The 16,217-nt window shown below is 39.7% G+C and overlaps 1 protein-coding gene across 2 annotated transcripts in view; it reads left to right on the top strand.

Annotated features, from left to right (window-relative positions):
* The first annotated feature begins 1,536 nt into the window (after positions 1–1,536).
* The window catches only part of LOC131432676 (protein SREK1IP1-like), a 67,586-nt gene continuing 52,905 nt past the window's right edge, over positions 1,537–16,217 (top strand). Inside the window, exon 1 of one of the 2 annotated variants that reach the window (XM_058599096.1) lies at positions 1,537–2,288. In XM_058599096.1, the coding sequence (XP_058455079.1) occupies positions 2,184–2,288 (105 nt within the window). In that variant the 5' untranslated portion in view covers positions 1,537–2,183. The remainder of the gene's footprint in view (positions 2,289–16,217) is intronic. The other variant, XM_058599097.1, reaches the window with a different exon arrangement.

Here is a 16,217-nt window from a genome sequence, read left to right as displayed (position 1 = left end):
AGACGAATTTTTGGAAAAAGATACGCTCAGAGACAGGACTCGAACCTGCGTTCTTATGCATTCCGTGCATACGCGCTACCATTTCGCCACTCTGATCTTGTTTTAGCCACTCCAAAGCTCGAAACAGACATAGTAGCAACGTACATCGAACATGGTCTACATCCTGGCCGTCACCCGACCGATACCTTACATCCAAACATCTTCTCTGTCCATCAAACACTAGTCCTCTCGCTTTATACCTATTAGTGTATTTTATAATCGCTTGTCACCTTCTTTGATGGTGCCAGTCGCTGGCTGGACATCGTCAGCGACAGACTCCTATGAAGGTTGTATTGATTGTCTGCCCTTTCCTTCCAGAAGCAGATTGTTACGGAAAATCAAACCGCAATTGTTTTTAACGATTTAATAATTTTTAGTTTGACGTAGAGCCGCCATGACAGGAGGCTATGTACGACAAATTTGTAGTTTATTTTTATTGAAGCTATGAAGTTCGAAGATATCTGATATTCTTCTCGAAATTTCAGTACGAGACAATTTCAATGGCCTGGTCTGAAATGTATCGACGATCTTCGGTATGCAAGAGTCATTTTAATAATAATAATGATAGTAATAATAATAATAATAATGATAATAATAATAATAATGATAATAATAATGATAATAATAATAATAATAATGATAATAATAATGATAATAATGATAATAATAATAACATAATAATAATAATAATAATAATAATAATAATAATACAGATTAATCTGTACATATATGTACACGCTCTTCGAACATAACTCATGGTTTGAGTTGCGATTATTCAAATTCATAAACTGGAACAATATTGCAAAATTTGAGTCAAATAAACTCGTTGCCATGAGTTCTCTCGCATTTATTCATACATTAGAGTAAGCGTTGAATTTTTTAACATTTGAGTGAAAAAAATACTTCTTGCAATTCAGTGCGTTTTCATTCTCGGAATATTCTTATCGCAATAAAGAATGCAAGAATACGCCGTTTTCCATTGCCGCTTCTAGATCCGGTTTTGAAAACATAAATCAACGTCAATCATAGATGTTTTGTGGTTTCAATTGTGCTTAGTGAAAAGCGTAACATAAGAATATCAAAATAATTCAATTTAGACTCCAAACCAATAGGAAACGGTTTTGATCACATTGTATATAAAAATCATCGAAGCATGGATATGAAAATTAACGAAGAAAAATTTCTTCAAAAATTACTCAAGTTTTGACAGTTTCGTCCCTTAACTCATAAATGAGTAGATAGCTGATAACTCAAGTTTAGAGTACGTGCCCTTTTTATGAATTTGAGTTATGTGTCACTTAATTTTGAGTTATGTTCAATGAGAGTGTAAGCTATTTTCTGAGTTTTTGAAAAAGAGAATATTTTGGTCGGTGAGAGTCACGATGTAAAATACCTGGTGATCACTTTTTTCTATGTGTTAGTGCGGTTGTCATTTTATTTTGGAATAACAGAGAGACGTGAAGAAGAAAAAACATAAACAAATGACGTTTCGGGAGTTGTTTTTATGAAAATATTTAGTTGGTTCTGTTTGCGAAAATATTGGCAGTGAAATGCGGTGTTTTGTTCCGGGATGTTTCAATCGTTTTCATCACCTGCATTTGAAATGCCACCTACAGCACAATCACTCCATTATTCATAATAACTGTAATAGATACCATAGTGCGATCCGCCAAATCCTTCCTCCAACGAAATGAACAGAATCGGATGTGTGTAAAATTTTCTATATTTCGACGTAATCTTGCAAGCCCTTGAAGAAAAAATGTCCAGATTTTCAATTAGTGCCAACGATTCGCCAGGCTGCGCGACAACTAGAGTAACTTAAAAGTGAAATCCCGATCTGAAATGGTCATTTGTTTATGTTTACATGCTTGAATCCCGGCGCGCCATACTTAATTTCGTGAGAAAATTACCAACACAACCAAACCTGTCTTACTACGTCACCAGTGTATTTTACGTCGTGGGTGAGAGTTTTGGTCAGTGAGCTTTTTAGTCGGTAAGTTCACAGAAGTCCGAAACTTGTTCTCAAAGTGGATTAACAATTGTCAGGTCTTAACCAATCACGAGCTGGCCCGAAATTTTCTCTCGAAGTGGATTAAGAATTGTTAGGTCCTTTCCTAGATAATTGTTGCTTTTGATATAAAACTATGGATTTTCTAAACTGTAGTGGTCAGAAAGACACCGTCCGTGCAGCATGTAAGAAGTGTGGATATGCTGGTCACCTTACCTATCAGTGTCGGAATTATCTAAAGGTATAATATTTACATTACATTGGTATTTTCAATTTTAAAAACATGCGACGTTGAATTCTCGGTTGATTTTCCAGAAGGCCGTAACAGCAAGTGACAGTTTCTCTTTGTTCACTCTCTCTTTCGATTATTGTGATGTGATCTAAAAAGATTTTCTTGGATTTCACAGTTCTGTTTGGAAGTCGAACGTTTCGAGCATCATTCTATGCAAAGAGTTAAGTGATAAACGCAGCTCCTGCTATGAAGTCATGAAACTGTGGCCAGCATCATTCTGCAAAAACCAAAACAATGAAGAAGTATGGCTAACAAAAAATTGGATATTACAAACTACTTGTTTATTCAGTACCCTTTACCGCACTTCCCCGCAAATTATCGATCAGAACATCATCACTACGATACGGCAATTAAGATTTTACTCGATTTGAAATGCTCGAATGTTTGTTTACCATACTCTGAGCGCTCTGATTGCCCACCAAATGCCCCAGATGTTGGCTACGATAGCACTTGGTGGAGCGCCCTATTCTTGCCACCGGGTTGGATAAACGTGTAAACCGCTTGGTAATTAATAGAAGAGAAAGTAAACAAAGAGAAACTGTCACTTGCTGTTACGGCCTTCTGGAAAATCAACCAAGAATTGTGTCGTGCAAAACGGTAATCGTAATCTAGGTAAAACAACAATCAGGGAATGTCTCGATGCACGATTGTTGAATATGCGATACATGCTAGTAATTAGTTAGGTAATTAGCTTGTTACCAGGTCATTTTTGCAAAAATCTATTCGGCGCAAAAATTTATCTGTAGTATCTAATACCATCTGTATGTGGAATATATTTGCTTCTACTAGCGTTTTGTTTGTGTTGTTCTTTTTGGCTGGAAAGACGTCCTCATTGTGAGCGGTGGAATTGTTCGTTCATAATGCAATGGAAACTATATATTCATTCACCGGTGAATGAATATTCCAAATTTTGATCTGGACCATTAGGTTTTTTAGGTTTTTCACCAAGTCCCAGATAGGCCGCCATGTTTTTGTGACCATCTTTTCCGCAAAGACGAAAACAACGAAGCAGTATATAAGTGATATAATATAATATAACAATCATCTTTACACTTTGCAACTAGTCACTTTTATTTAATAAATATCAAAAACAAACCGTATTCAATCGTGAACAAATGTTTTAAAACTTTATTTTGATGATACGGACTGTAAATGGTCTGATCCAATTTGTCAATAAACAAACAAAAGAAATTTCTGTTTATAAACAGTACTGCTGGCCCTCCCATTGGTTGGTGGGCTTGACGGTATTGCAAACATCATCACATACAATCAATTAGCGTTACAATTTGATAAAGATATGCGTTACAGTTTTTAGTTTCATAATTGAATTAAATGAATAATATATGGAACGACTTGAATAAGATGTTGATTGCATTACGCTCCAACATCCGGGGTTGGAGAGGCCGGTAGGGCTTAACTGAGCTCTTTTTTATGTTTTATTTTCATACTACCGGCCCTTATTACCAGTGTGAAGTGAAAATTAAGTAGAGTAAACGTATCCCAATTGGGTTTCACACGATGACAACAAATAAACGGTAAATCGAATCCATCTTTCACGTTTATTGGTGGTTTGTGTACCATGGAATACTGTGGAATAAAAAAGAATATTGAAGAATATAAAAAAATAATAATGACCCAACCAATGAGCAAACCACTGATAGCTGTCAAACGATGTTCATCCAGTTTGTATTGTGAGGATGTATCGTTTGGGACCTGATGGGTGAGATGATGTGTGAATGAAACGTAAGAGTGAGTGCATGCAAGAACGGTAATAAAGGCCACCGTTTCAGCTCAGGACTAACGATCGACCAATAGAAGAGATAGGAATTGGGTAACGGTACCCCCATTCATCTCAAATCCATTAGTCATTTCATGTACGAAAACCATCAGTTAGAGTGAAATCTGTTATCTCTGTTTGATAGATTAATTTCAAGAATAACATGAAATTCGGAGCATTTTTTTGTACGTTAAAACAGCAGTATTGAATCATTTCCGAACTACTTTTATGTACCATTGCTTATTACAGACGAGGCAAAGATTTTGTATTGGATTTTATCTCAATAAATTTATTGAAAGTCGAGTAATCGGTAAAATAACATGGTGACTCTACTAATGAGATGACTATTGGCACACAAATTTTAGTTAGAATCTATTAGAATAGAAATAGTAACTCAATGTTGTGATGCTTGCTTGTGGAATACATGTAGGTATGTATGCATGTGTGTATGCGTGTGTGCCTGTGTGTATGTATGTGTTTTTGTGTGTACAACATACATTATACCGTTCCCTCGGGTGTGTTGTTTCAAATTGGTTGTGACACATTTCGATTGCGAGTCAGTGTACCAGATGTTCAAAAGTGCCTGAGCGGATGGTAATATACTGTCAAGGATCGACCGAAGATAACGAAATGTGAACATGCTGTAGCAATACTATTAAACCCAAGTGTTATTATCATTTAAATAAAAACGCATGTCCTCAGTTCTTATCCGTCAAACCATGATGAGCTGCACTACAAAGATCAATGAAACACTAATTTTTATTTTTTTTATTTTTTTTATTTTTTTTAATTTTTTTTTTTTTTTGGAAACGAATGACTGGATGAGGAACAAGAAATACGAAAATGCTGAAAGAATTAGAAAGGAATATTGGTAAGAATATAAACAACATTGCATACAACTAACTTTTACATTTAAGGAAGCAACATAGCATGCCAGCAAAAGTACGGAGTGAAAAATGACAACAAAAGACACGAATCACAGCTGAATAGAACACTGGAATTAAGGTAAAACGGAATATGAACTATGAACAAAGGTAAGAAAACCAACATAAATAAATAATAGAAACTGCTGGGTAACAATGTAATTTCCTCATATTGAAAGAGGCGTTTATATGGCGCGCATGCGCTAATTCGGCCTGATACAAATTAACGGGGAGGGCAATACATTTTGGACAGGGCTGTAAAAAGCTGATTGGAACCCTTTCCCCACAAAAATGTAATATAAGGAAACTATAAGGAATAAGGATAAACAGTACTGCTGGACTGTCAAAAAGTGTTCATCCGATTGAGGTTAGCAGTGACGGTAAAAAAACCTAATAGTGAAAATAACTAAAAAGATTGCCCTGTATGTGTTTCCAGCATCAAGGAGCGATATATGTATGAATCTGTTGAGTGTGAGGCGACTTGCAATTTTTACATTCGAACGATGAACTTTTAAACTGTAAACAAGTACACGTTAGTGATTAGGTTTTTTACCGTCACTGCTAACCTCAATCGGATGAACACTTTTTGACAGTCCAGCAGTACTGTTTGTAAACAGAAATTTCTTTTGTTTGTTTATTGACAAATTGGATCAGACCATTTACGGTCCGTATCGCCTAAATAAAGTTTTAAAACAGTTGTTCACGATTGAATACGGTTCGTTTTTGATATTTATTAAATAAAAGTGACTAGTTGCAAAGTGTAAAGATGATTGTTTTAGATGTGCTCTTCGATTTTTGTTTAAGCTTGTTTGTAAACAGTACCGCTGAACTGTCAAGGATGAATACTTGTTCATTTGTGTCGTCACGATAAAAAACCTAATGGGCGAGCGCTCACGAGCCGTTCATTTGAACCGACTCGTAACAATGAGCTAACGAACCACTACTCTTCAAAATTAAACCGCGGCTCTCAAGCAGAGTTGCCATTTTAAAATTTGTGTTTCAACTTGGAAAATCTGTGTGCCTGAGTACGCCCAAATTTGATTGCGTTGTTGGTTAAACGAAGATGTTTTCTAATGAAGCTGTCAAAAATACATAGGAAAATTTATTCAGTAGTGAGTTTTCAAAGAATTCTGTCGAAATAGGAGAAGAAAAAAATATTTTTTCCAACTGGAATTTCAACTTATTTATTTCAATATCCCGCTTCCTCGCACACGGCCACCTCTAATTGTGAAACACAATTTTAGATCGCCCATACCGCTCATGCATTTCCGTGGCTGTCACACTCACTCTCTCGAACCGCTTCTCCACATTGACGTTTATTGAAAAAAAGCCAATGAGCCGTTCAATTGAACCGTCTCTTTCGAAAGAGCGTTCGGATCAGAGCCGCTCATTGAAATGAGCCGTATTGCCCATCACTAGTACACGTCGACTGTCAAAAAAAAAAAAAGTTCATTCTGTTCATTTTTGTGAGGTTACGTCATGTTCGTGCAAAACCTAATACCGGTATAAAAATCTCTTCTACATAAGTACCAGGAAAATGACACCAAAACTCGTGTAAGGGCCACACGATCACTAAAAGTGTCATTACTAAAAAGTAATGACATTTTTAATGATCGTGTAAGGTCTACGAGTTCAGTAATGACACGAGTAATGATGGAATTCCAGATTTTCCATCATTACCATCATTATTTCTTCTTTTTTTGTGGAAGTGCTGAATATCGTCAGTTGAGATGAGGAAATTTGACAACCATGAAGTAAACATTCTCTTCAGAACTATACGTGAAAAAAAAAATTCTGCAAATGGCAAAGTGTAGATATAAATTATTAATGTTTCATTAACCTTAACGTTTCAATGGAAAATCAATTTTTTTTCAGCTAAACGAAGATAAAGAATATTGCTAATGTTCTTTAATTGCTGAGGGAAAGTAATGCTAAAAAGTAATGATGTACAGTAATTCAGTAATGACGAGCGTTCGAGCAGAAGTGTCATTACTTAGTAATGACACTTTTAATGATCGTGTAGAGGCCGCTATTTAGTTGAGAAAAAAGGTCCCACGAAAACCTTTTCTCATGTCTATTCAAGCTAAAAACAAAAATCGGTATGCATCTGTATGATCCGTTAATTATCTGTATTTTGGGAGTACATATCTGTAGTGCGGTATAGAGGTTAAAAATCTATAAATACCGATAAATCGGTAGCAGCTTTGCTTGTTAGATCCATAATATTGGAATACAAAGAAGAAAATAGGTTCTAAGATTACGGCATCGAATGCCTATATGTAACAATTGTAAAGGTCGAAGCAAATGATTTGTGACTGAAGTAGATCTACCACAAAAGTAGCCTTACCAACAGTTTTTTTCGCGCAAGGACGACGATTTTGAGGTAGTCAGGCACATATCTCCAACTGAACATTATAAAAGGGGAACCGTGGTCGAAAATCGATCATTCGTCATCTAACACTCGATGTGGATAGACGAATAACCTACTACGACTAATTTCGATTTTGTTTTATTTTTTATTCGCAGTTGTCTACCTACCCAAACCATGAGTAAAACGCGCGATAGATCCGAGAAGGATCCAAAGGATGCTAAGCGTCTGAAGCCAAGTGATGTACAGGTAAATGACCGTTTGCTGAGTAAAAACCAATATGCTGATCTGCCAGTTGATGTCGAAGAGGAACTGCAGAAGAAGGAAAAAATGCCGCCTTTCTACCTGAAGGGCTTCCCACCAACTCTACGCTCGGATTTCAACACACTGATCAGCAAAGGACTACAGGCAACAATCCGTTTATGTACTGAAGGCTACAAAATAACTGTTCCGGCTTTGAACCACTACAAAGGAGTGGAATGTTATCTGAAGCAGACAAAAGCGGAATACTTCACACACGATATTGCCGCCAACAAACCTATGAAGGTTGTACTTCGAGGACTACCCGACATGATGGAAGCCGAACTAAAGCAGGCACTGTCGGAGGCTGGACTAAAGCCTTTGATGGTGTTCAAAATGAAGCGACATAATACGGACAAAAAGTTTAGAGATCAACTGTACCTGATTCATCTGGAGAAGAGCTCCATCACCATGAGTCAACTGAAAACGATTAAATCGTTATTTCACATAATCATCGAATGGCAAAAGTATAAACCGGTACATCGGGATGTCACACAGTGCACAAACTGTTTGAACTACGGCCATGGAGCGAGGAATTGCCACATGAAAAGTCGGTGCGGGAAATGTGCCGAACCACACAATACCAACGATTGCCTACTAGATGACATCGCTGTAAAATGTGTGAACTGTGATGGCGACCATCCATCTACTAGCAAATCGTGTCCCAAACGTGCTGAGTTCACAAAAATTCGACAACAGGCATCCCGTAAACAATCAACGCGCAAGAATGTTCCACAGAAGGATGAAATTAATTTCCCACGGCTCCCACCGAAGAGGGATATTCCGAATTTGCCGCCACTTCCTCGCAGCAATCCAAAGACTTCAGCCGCGGGATCTCAAAAAGAATCTTCCTCAAGAATCCCTCCTGGATGGGGCAATAATCAACCACAAGCAAAGGATGACTCTGGTGATTTATTCTCTGCTGAACAACTGATCGTCATTTTTGAAACAATGACAACAAAACTACGAAACTGCAGAACGCGGTTAGATCAAATCAACGCCTTAGGAAAATTCATCATCGAATATGCAATATAATGAGTTGGTTATAGTAAATTGGAATGCTTCCTCACTCAGGAGCAAAACTGCTGAATTGTCCGGCTTTCTTCAAGAGAAGAATGCCGATATTGCTATTTTAACTGAAACTCATCTTAAACCTGAAATTTCTATTTTTATTTCCAATTACAGGATTCACAGGCTCGACAGGACAACTACCAGAGGAGGGGGAGTTGCCATTGCCGTTAAACGATCCATTCAGCACAGGCTTCTATCAGCCTTTAAATTGCAACTCATAGAAGCCATCGGAATTGAGATTACAACGACGATGGGACCCATCATCATCATTGCAGCGTACTGCCCCAAACAAACCAATCTTCGAGATGGTACGTGTGCATTATTGAAGCGAGATCTGGCTATGCTCACTCGACCACAGAACAAATTCATCATTGCTGGGGACCTGAACGCACGGCATGAGCTGTGGGGAAACAGAAGACAGAATCGAAACGGATTCGTACTTGCCGAAGATTACAAAGCTGGACAATACAACATCTTCGCTCCGGATCGACCAACGCGACTTTCCAGATCGGGAGTTCATTCCATTTTGGATATATTCATCAGCAACATCGCCATAGACAGCTCTCCGGTTGTCTTTAACGAGCTCTCTTCTGATCACTTTCCAGTAATATTGACGTTGGGATCTTCACCAGAAACAGTGCCTATTCAACCTCGGAGGAACCATTATCGCACCGATTGGGTCCAATTTCAACAAATCGCCGACCAACTTATTAATATCGATCTGCCACTTGATTCCCCGATGGAAATCGATGCAGCCCTATCTTCCTTTCAGCGTTCAATCACAGTCGCTCGTGATAGGACGGTTCCAGTACAACATATGCCGAGTTCCTCTCTTCAAATCGACAGTGTCACCAAGAAACTCATCCGACTTCGGAATATCTACCGGAGGCAGTATCAACAAACTGGCATCCTAGATAGGAAGACTACTTATAACAACTTAACTAGGATAATCCAGGAACGGATATCTGAGCTTCGCAACAGGAACTTCCAGCAAAAGCTTCGAGAAATTCTCCCACATTCAAAGCCCTTCTGGTCCTTAACGGAGGTGCTTAAGAAAAAACCGAAGCCTATTCCTCCTTTGCTGCCATTCCAAAACGCAACTGAAGGAATACCTTTAATCACACCAGTAGAGAAGGCAAATGCGCTCAACATTGTTAGTCCACATGAAAGAGCCGTTGCTGATAGCATAGCTGAGGTTGACCAATCCGACAGCTTAATTCCTGAGGAAAGTAGAGTCACTGCGAATGAGCTGATGGCTATTGTGAAAAAATCCAAAAATATGTAGGCCCCCGGTTTCGACAACACATTCAACATTGAGCTGAAACATTTGAGTATTCGTTCATTTGTCTTCTTAGCTGGGAGCTTGGTTACTTCCCTTCAAAGTGGAAGTTAGCTAAAGTTATCCCAATTTTTAAACCGGGGAAAGATCCTTCCTTTTCCAAGAGCTATCGGCCCATCAGCTTACTCTCTGCCCTATCCAAGCTGTTTGAAAAGTCAATACAAAGGCGAATTCTTGCTTTTGCAGATGAACAGGATATATTTCTGGAAGAACAGTTTGGGTTCCGGAAAGGAAGATCCACCATCCACCAGCTCACAAGGGTTAACAACGTCATCCAGCAAAACAAATCAGTGTCCAAAACGACTGCCATGGCAATATTGGATATTGAAAAGGCATTCGATAATGTGTGGCACGATGGACTGGTGTTCAAACTGCATCGGTATAATTTTCCCATGTATCTTATTAAAATTATCAAAAATTATCTTGCAGATAGAGCATTCCAGGTTTCTCTGAATAATGCACTTTCAGAAAGATTTACTATACCTGCTGGTGTACCCCAGGGAAGTATCCTAGGTCCCATTCTATACAACATTTTCACATCAGACATCCCACCTCTTCCAGGTGGTGGTGTTCTGTCACAATTTGCTGATGATACTGCCATTCTTTACAAAGGTCGTGTCATTAATGCTCTGAAGAATAAACTACAGACAGGTCTGGACGCTTTAACGGAATATTTTACAAGCTGGAAAATTGTGATCAATGCAGCAAAAACTCAGGTCATCTTGTTTCCACATTCAAGATCTCCAAAACTTGTTCCATCAGACGAATGCAGAATACGATTCGGTGATGAGGTCATCCAATGGTCCGATGAAGTTATCTATCTAGGACTCACCTTTGACAGACATCTGATATTCAGGTCACATGTTGACAAAATCGTTCAAAAATGCAGCATACTCATTAGGTCTCTGTATCCGCTGATTTGTAGAACATCTAAACTGTGCCTGAAGAATCAGATGGCTGTCTATAAACAAATCATCTACCCCGCAATTGAATACGCAGTTCCTGTTTGGCGGAGCTGTGCACGAACACACAAACTTAGGCTTCAGCGCATTCAAAGTAAGATCTTAAAGATGATTCTAAATCTACCCCCTTGGACAAGGACTAGTGAAGTACATGAGATGGCCTCCCTGGATATACTAGAACAAAAATTCGAACAATACTGCACGAAATTTGAAGAGAGGTGCTCAATCTCTGAAATACAAATAATTCAAAATTTGTACGTATTAGGTTAGGGATAGTTATAAGTAGGTAGATATTTTATTAATAATTAAAATAAATATTATGATTAAACATTAGTATGTAAAACAAGAGTAACTAAAACACCTAATATTAATAACGAATCGTATGAACAACAAAGATGAAAGGCCAAAGGGTCAAACACTTGAACTGTAAAATGTTGATGTAATACACAAAAATAAGATTAATAAACAGATATTTATGCAAAAAATGCGAAAATCGATCATTTCTTCTTGTGCGTTGGATGAAAGCAGACGTCGGGGCGAGAAGACGCATTCAAACAGCGGCATCGGAGAGCGCACCTTCTGCGTGGTTAAAAACCTCAAACGCTCAGGCCGTAGCTCACATTTGCCTTCCGGTTGTCAAGGCGAGAAGACGCATTAAACCAGTTACGGATTATTTGGCACTGCGTGCGGATGTCGGTTTGTACGCAAAGTAGAGATGGTCGGGTATAGAAATTCTTATACCCGAACCCGAGTGATCAGCAAAAAAATTTACCCGTACCCGACCCGTACCCAATTAAAAATTAAAAAAATTACCCGTACCCGACCCGTACCCGATCAATAATAAAAAAAAATTACCCGTACCCGAAAAAAAAAATAAAAAAGTACGGGTGTGTAATGTCAGAGGCATAATTGGATGTCGTGAATACGAATATGAAACACTTTATTTATGCTTCCGAATTCGAATTGGTAGTTGATCGATTGTTTGAATTGTGCAACTTTCCTTTCTTTCATTACTAGAACTTTAAACGATGCGCTTAAACTAAATTACAGATTAGTTACATTAAACATTCTGTAACGCAATTAAATATTATGAAATAAGCAGTATAGTTCTTTATAATAAAATAATGGTGACTGAAAAGAACTTTTTATGAAAGCGTTCGTGATGGAGAGTGACGAGTTGAGTTAGTTCAGCACGCAGACTCTGAATTCTAAACCCATATTACGGAACTAAGCTCTGAAACTTGAAGACGATTTTTCGCCATGACTACCAGAATGGGTTGTATAGAGTACAGTAAAGTAAAATTCCGCATCATTCTTTAGGAGTATTATTACGGTTCTAAAACCGAGTTGAAGAAGTCTGGAATAAAGAACTGGACCCTGAGTTCAAGAGCTAAATTTTGAAAAAATAATAGCCTCAGAATCCAGTTTCAATTCTAGAACTGCAATTTCGAAACTCAAATCAGTTCCGGGAATACAGTTCCAGAATCCAGTTTCAGAACGCAGGCTCTGAATTCTAAACCTATATTGCGGAACTAAAATCTGAAGCTTGAACTTCTCGTTACGACTAACGAAAAGCAAATGAGGTGCACTCTCTGTCGCTGCTGGTTGATGGTTTAACTCCCACGACGTCTGCTTCCATCGAACGCACAAAAAGAAATGATCGATTTTCGACCACGGTTCCCCTTTTATACGCATTCAGATGAGGATATGTGCCTGACTACCTCAAAATCGTCGTCCTTGCGCGAAAAACCCAAGCGAAAGTAAAGAGTTTTCCGCATTGGTTTCAAATTTTGAGAAAACTAAATTTTTGAGTTGTTTGTGATTATCTCACACTGTTCAAAATATTATCCTAAATTCCTGATCATATTTTTGATGAAATGGTGAAAGAATTATGTTGCTGCCTGTCGAAGCTGTCGGACGCAAACAGAAAGGCGCACAAACCGTTTTGATAGCTGTTTATTTAACACATCAACTAAAAGAGAGCTGTTTATTTAACACATCAACTAAGAGAGATTTACAATTAGTTAATTCACTTTTCATTACATTATGCAAACTTACAATTTCGGTTTTCTAGTCGCGACAATATTTCTTCTGCGCGTCCTGTCGAAACTGCTTTCTACAAACTATATACAAATTTTCAATAATTCAAATAACCTTTTTTCAGGTAATCTTACAGGTAAGTAAACGGGTAAGTATAAGGTTAAATATATCGGTAAGTATCCCACTCTATAAGCAGCAACTCTAACTACTTCTATTTTCATTAACTTTTAAACACGACTGATCACTTCAACGTTCGATTGGAAAAGAAATTATCTTCGCAAAACGTGGTTTTGCCAGTGACGTTTTCCCATCTGTTTCGATTGACATTTGTCATGTGATGACAGATCGGTGCTTTGCTAAATGCCGCTTTGTGTCACCTTCTCTTGAGCAGTGTGCCCATCTCGACGGTTTTCTGCGTTGACAGTCTCCCCCGAGTGTAGTCCGGAAGTCTCCGGATCTCCACTGATTTCTCCTACGTCGAGCAATGCCAGCCGCGACAAAGGTCGCATGCAAGCCTTTCCGCCTACGTTTACCATCGCACGCCGGCTCCTTCCATCCGGGTGCTGTATCATACGGATGATCCGTCCGCGCTCCCATCCATTCCGTTTCGTTGGATCTGCCACAATAACTAGATCACCAGATTTTAGTGTCGGTGTCTCGTCGAACCATTTAGACTTCCGGCGAATAATCGGTAAGTATTCTACCAACCAGCGGTTCCAGAACACATCCAACTGACGCTGTATTAGTTCCCAAGAATCCCCCAGGATTTTTCGTCGGACTAGTTCACTGGACTGATTCCGTACAGTGTCGTCATCGTTTTCTCGTTTAATTCCGCTCGAACTTAACAGCAAGAAATGGTTCGGCGTCAGTGCTTCAGATTCATCAGATTCAAGCGGTATATAGGTCAGAGGCCTTGAATTTACTATGCTTTCAGCCTCCACGACCAGCGTCTGTAGCCCCTCATCATCAAGTTTCCTCTCGGAATACGCTTCAGCCATAGCAGCTTTGACTGACTGTACTAAGCGTTCCCACGCGCCACCCATGTGAGGTGCGCCCGGTGGTATGAAGTTCCACTTCGTGTTGGTACTCGTGAACGTTGCGGACAGTCCCTGGCTTATCTGGTGCTATAGGACTCGATCAGCTCCTTGGAAATTAGTCCCATTATCACTGAAGAACTCGGCCGGTGGTCCTCGCCTACCGACAAAACGGCGAACACAAGATATGCAGGATTCTGTTGATAATGTGAATGCTATTTCCAGGTGTACAGCTCGAGTCGTTAAACAGGTGAACAATGCAACCCATCTTTTAACATTGGATCTACCTTGTTTAACCAACAATGGTCCAAAATAATCCACACCTGTATAGGTGAAAGCTCGTTCGTGGTGGGCCAGGCGAACAGGTGGTAACGGTGCCATTGGAGGAATACTCGGTCGAGCTCTACGAACTTTGCAGAACTGACACTCGCGCCCAACTTTCTTGACAACCAATCGAAGCCGCGGAATGACGTACTGTTGACGAATTTCGTTGACGACTGTTTCGGCGTTACCGTGACGATAGAAGCGATGAAATCTATTCACCAGAAGTTCGGTGACATGATGCTTTCTTGGAAGGATCACGGGATAACGGATGTCGTACGAAACTTGTATTGCTGCTCCGATTCTGCCTCGTTCTCTCAGCACACCATTTTCGTCAAGTACTGGCATCATACGGTAGATGGAACTGTTCTTTCCGATGATTTCTTGTCCGGTTTCGTTCGGCGCTCTGTTTGATAAAGCTGCTATCTCGTTCGGGTAGGTTTCGCGTTGCACTAACTTGAGAATAGTCTGCTCAGCTGCTTTCAGTTCTGACTGTTGAAGGTGTCCCGTGCACTGCTCCTGCTTCTTAGCTATATTCCGTAGAAATCGTAATACGTATGCTGTCACACGTTGCAATCTCTCCCAGGAGGAAAAACGATCAAATTTAATTGTAGGTTCGAACGAACAATGATGCAGAACAGATGCGCGCAGTTCTTCTGTTGTAGCCGGTATCGATTTTTCCGAGCAAGGACATTCAGCGTCCGGAAGACATAGAAATTGCGGTCCATGAAACCACTTACTACTTCTGTTGAAATACGGCCCGCTTCCCCATTTCGTTGCCTCGTCTGCAGGGTTCGATTTGGATGGTACCCAACGCCAATCACTTTTGACTGTATCTTCCAGTATCTCACTCACTCTGAAGGACACGAACTGTCGATAGTTACGGGGGTCAGCGTTGATCCAGGCCAGTGCGGTTCTGGAATCGGTCCAGAAAATTATTTTAGAGACAGGAACATCGATATTCTCCTTAACGAATTTGGACAGGCGCATGCCAAGAACACAGGCCTGCAACTCGAGCTTTGGAATCGACCATGGTTTCAAAGGAGCGACTTTCGATTTAGCTGCGATGAGACTACACTGTGGTTCTCCGTTATCTTTGAGAGTGCGTAGATAGACTGCACTCGAATATGCTCCTTCGCTTGCGTCAACAAACACATGCATTTCCGTATACTGGTAAGTCTTTTCTACTGCACGAGGGAAGTAACATCTAGAAATTCTAATCTCCGCAATGAAATCAATCATTTTTAGCCACCTCAGCCACTTTGCGTAGATTAATTCACCGACTTGCTCGTCCCATTCAGTACCTTCGCGCCACAGGTCCTGAATCAAAATCTTTCCGTGGATGATGAACGGCGAAAGCAATCCAAGAGGATCGAACAGTGTCATGACGCATCGCAACACCTGTCTCTTCGTCGGTCGTGTTGCTGTACGAATCAGCGTTTGCACTTCGTCACTCATTTGGGTAGAAAATCCCAGTTCATCTGTTACTGGACTCCAAAGCATACCCAACACTCTTTCGGTCGTTACGCCATCCGCCAGGTTCAGCAGTTTCTCTGTTTCGGTAGATACCTCACCAAGCTCTTCGAGAACTTTATTACTGTTCGATCGCCAATTGTGCAGGTTGAAACCGTGAACGTAGCGTACTTCACTCGATATTTTCGCCGCCATCTCCTCCGATCCGAAACTTGCCAGATAATCGTCGACATAATGATCACCAATGATCGCCTTCGATGCTTCAGGATA

This window comes from Malaya genurostris, chromosome 2, assembly GCF_030247185.1.
Source record: "Malaya genurostris strain Urasoe2022 chromosome 2, Malgen_1.1, whole genome shotgun sequence".
Classification (NCBI taxonomy): domain Eukaryota; kingdom Metazoa; phylum Arthropoda; class Insecta; order Diptera; family Culicidae; genus Malaya; species Malaya genurostris.
This window is presented reverse-complemented; position numbering and strand designations above follow the sequence as displayed.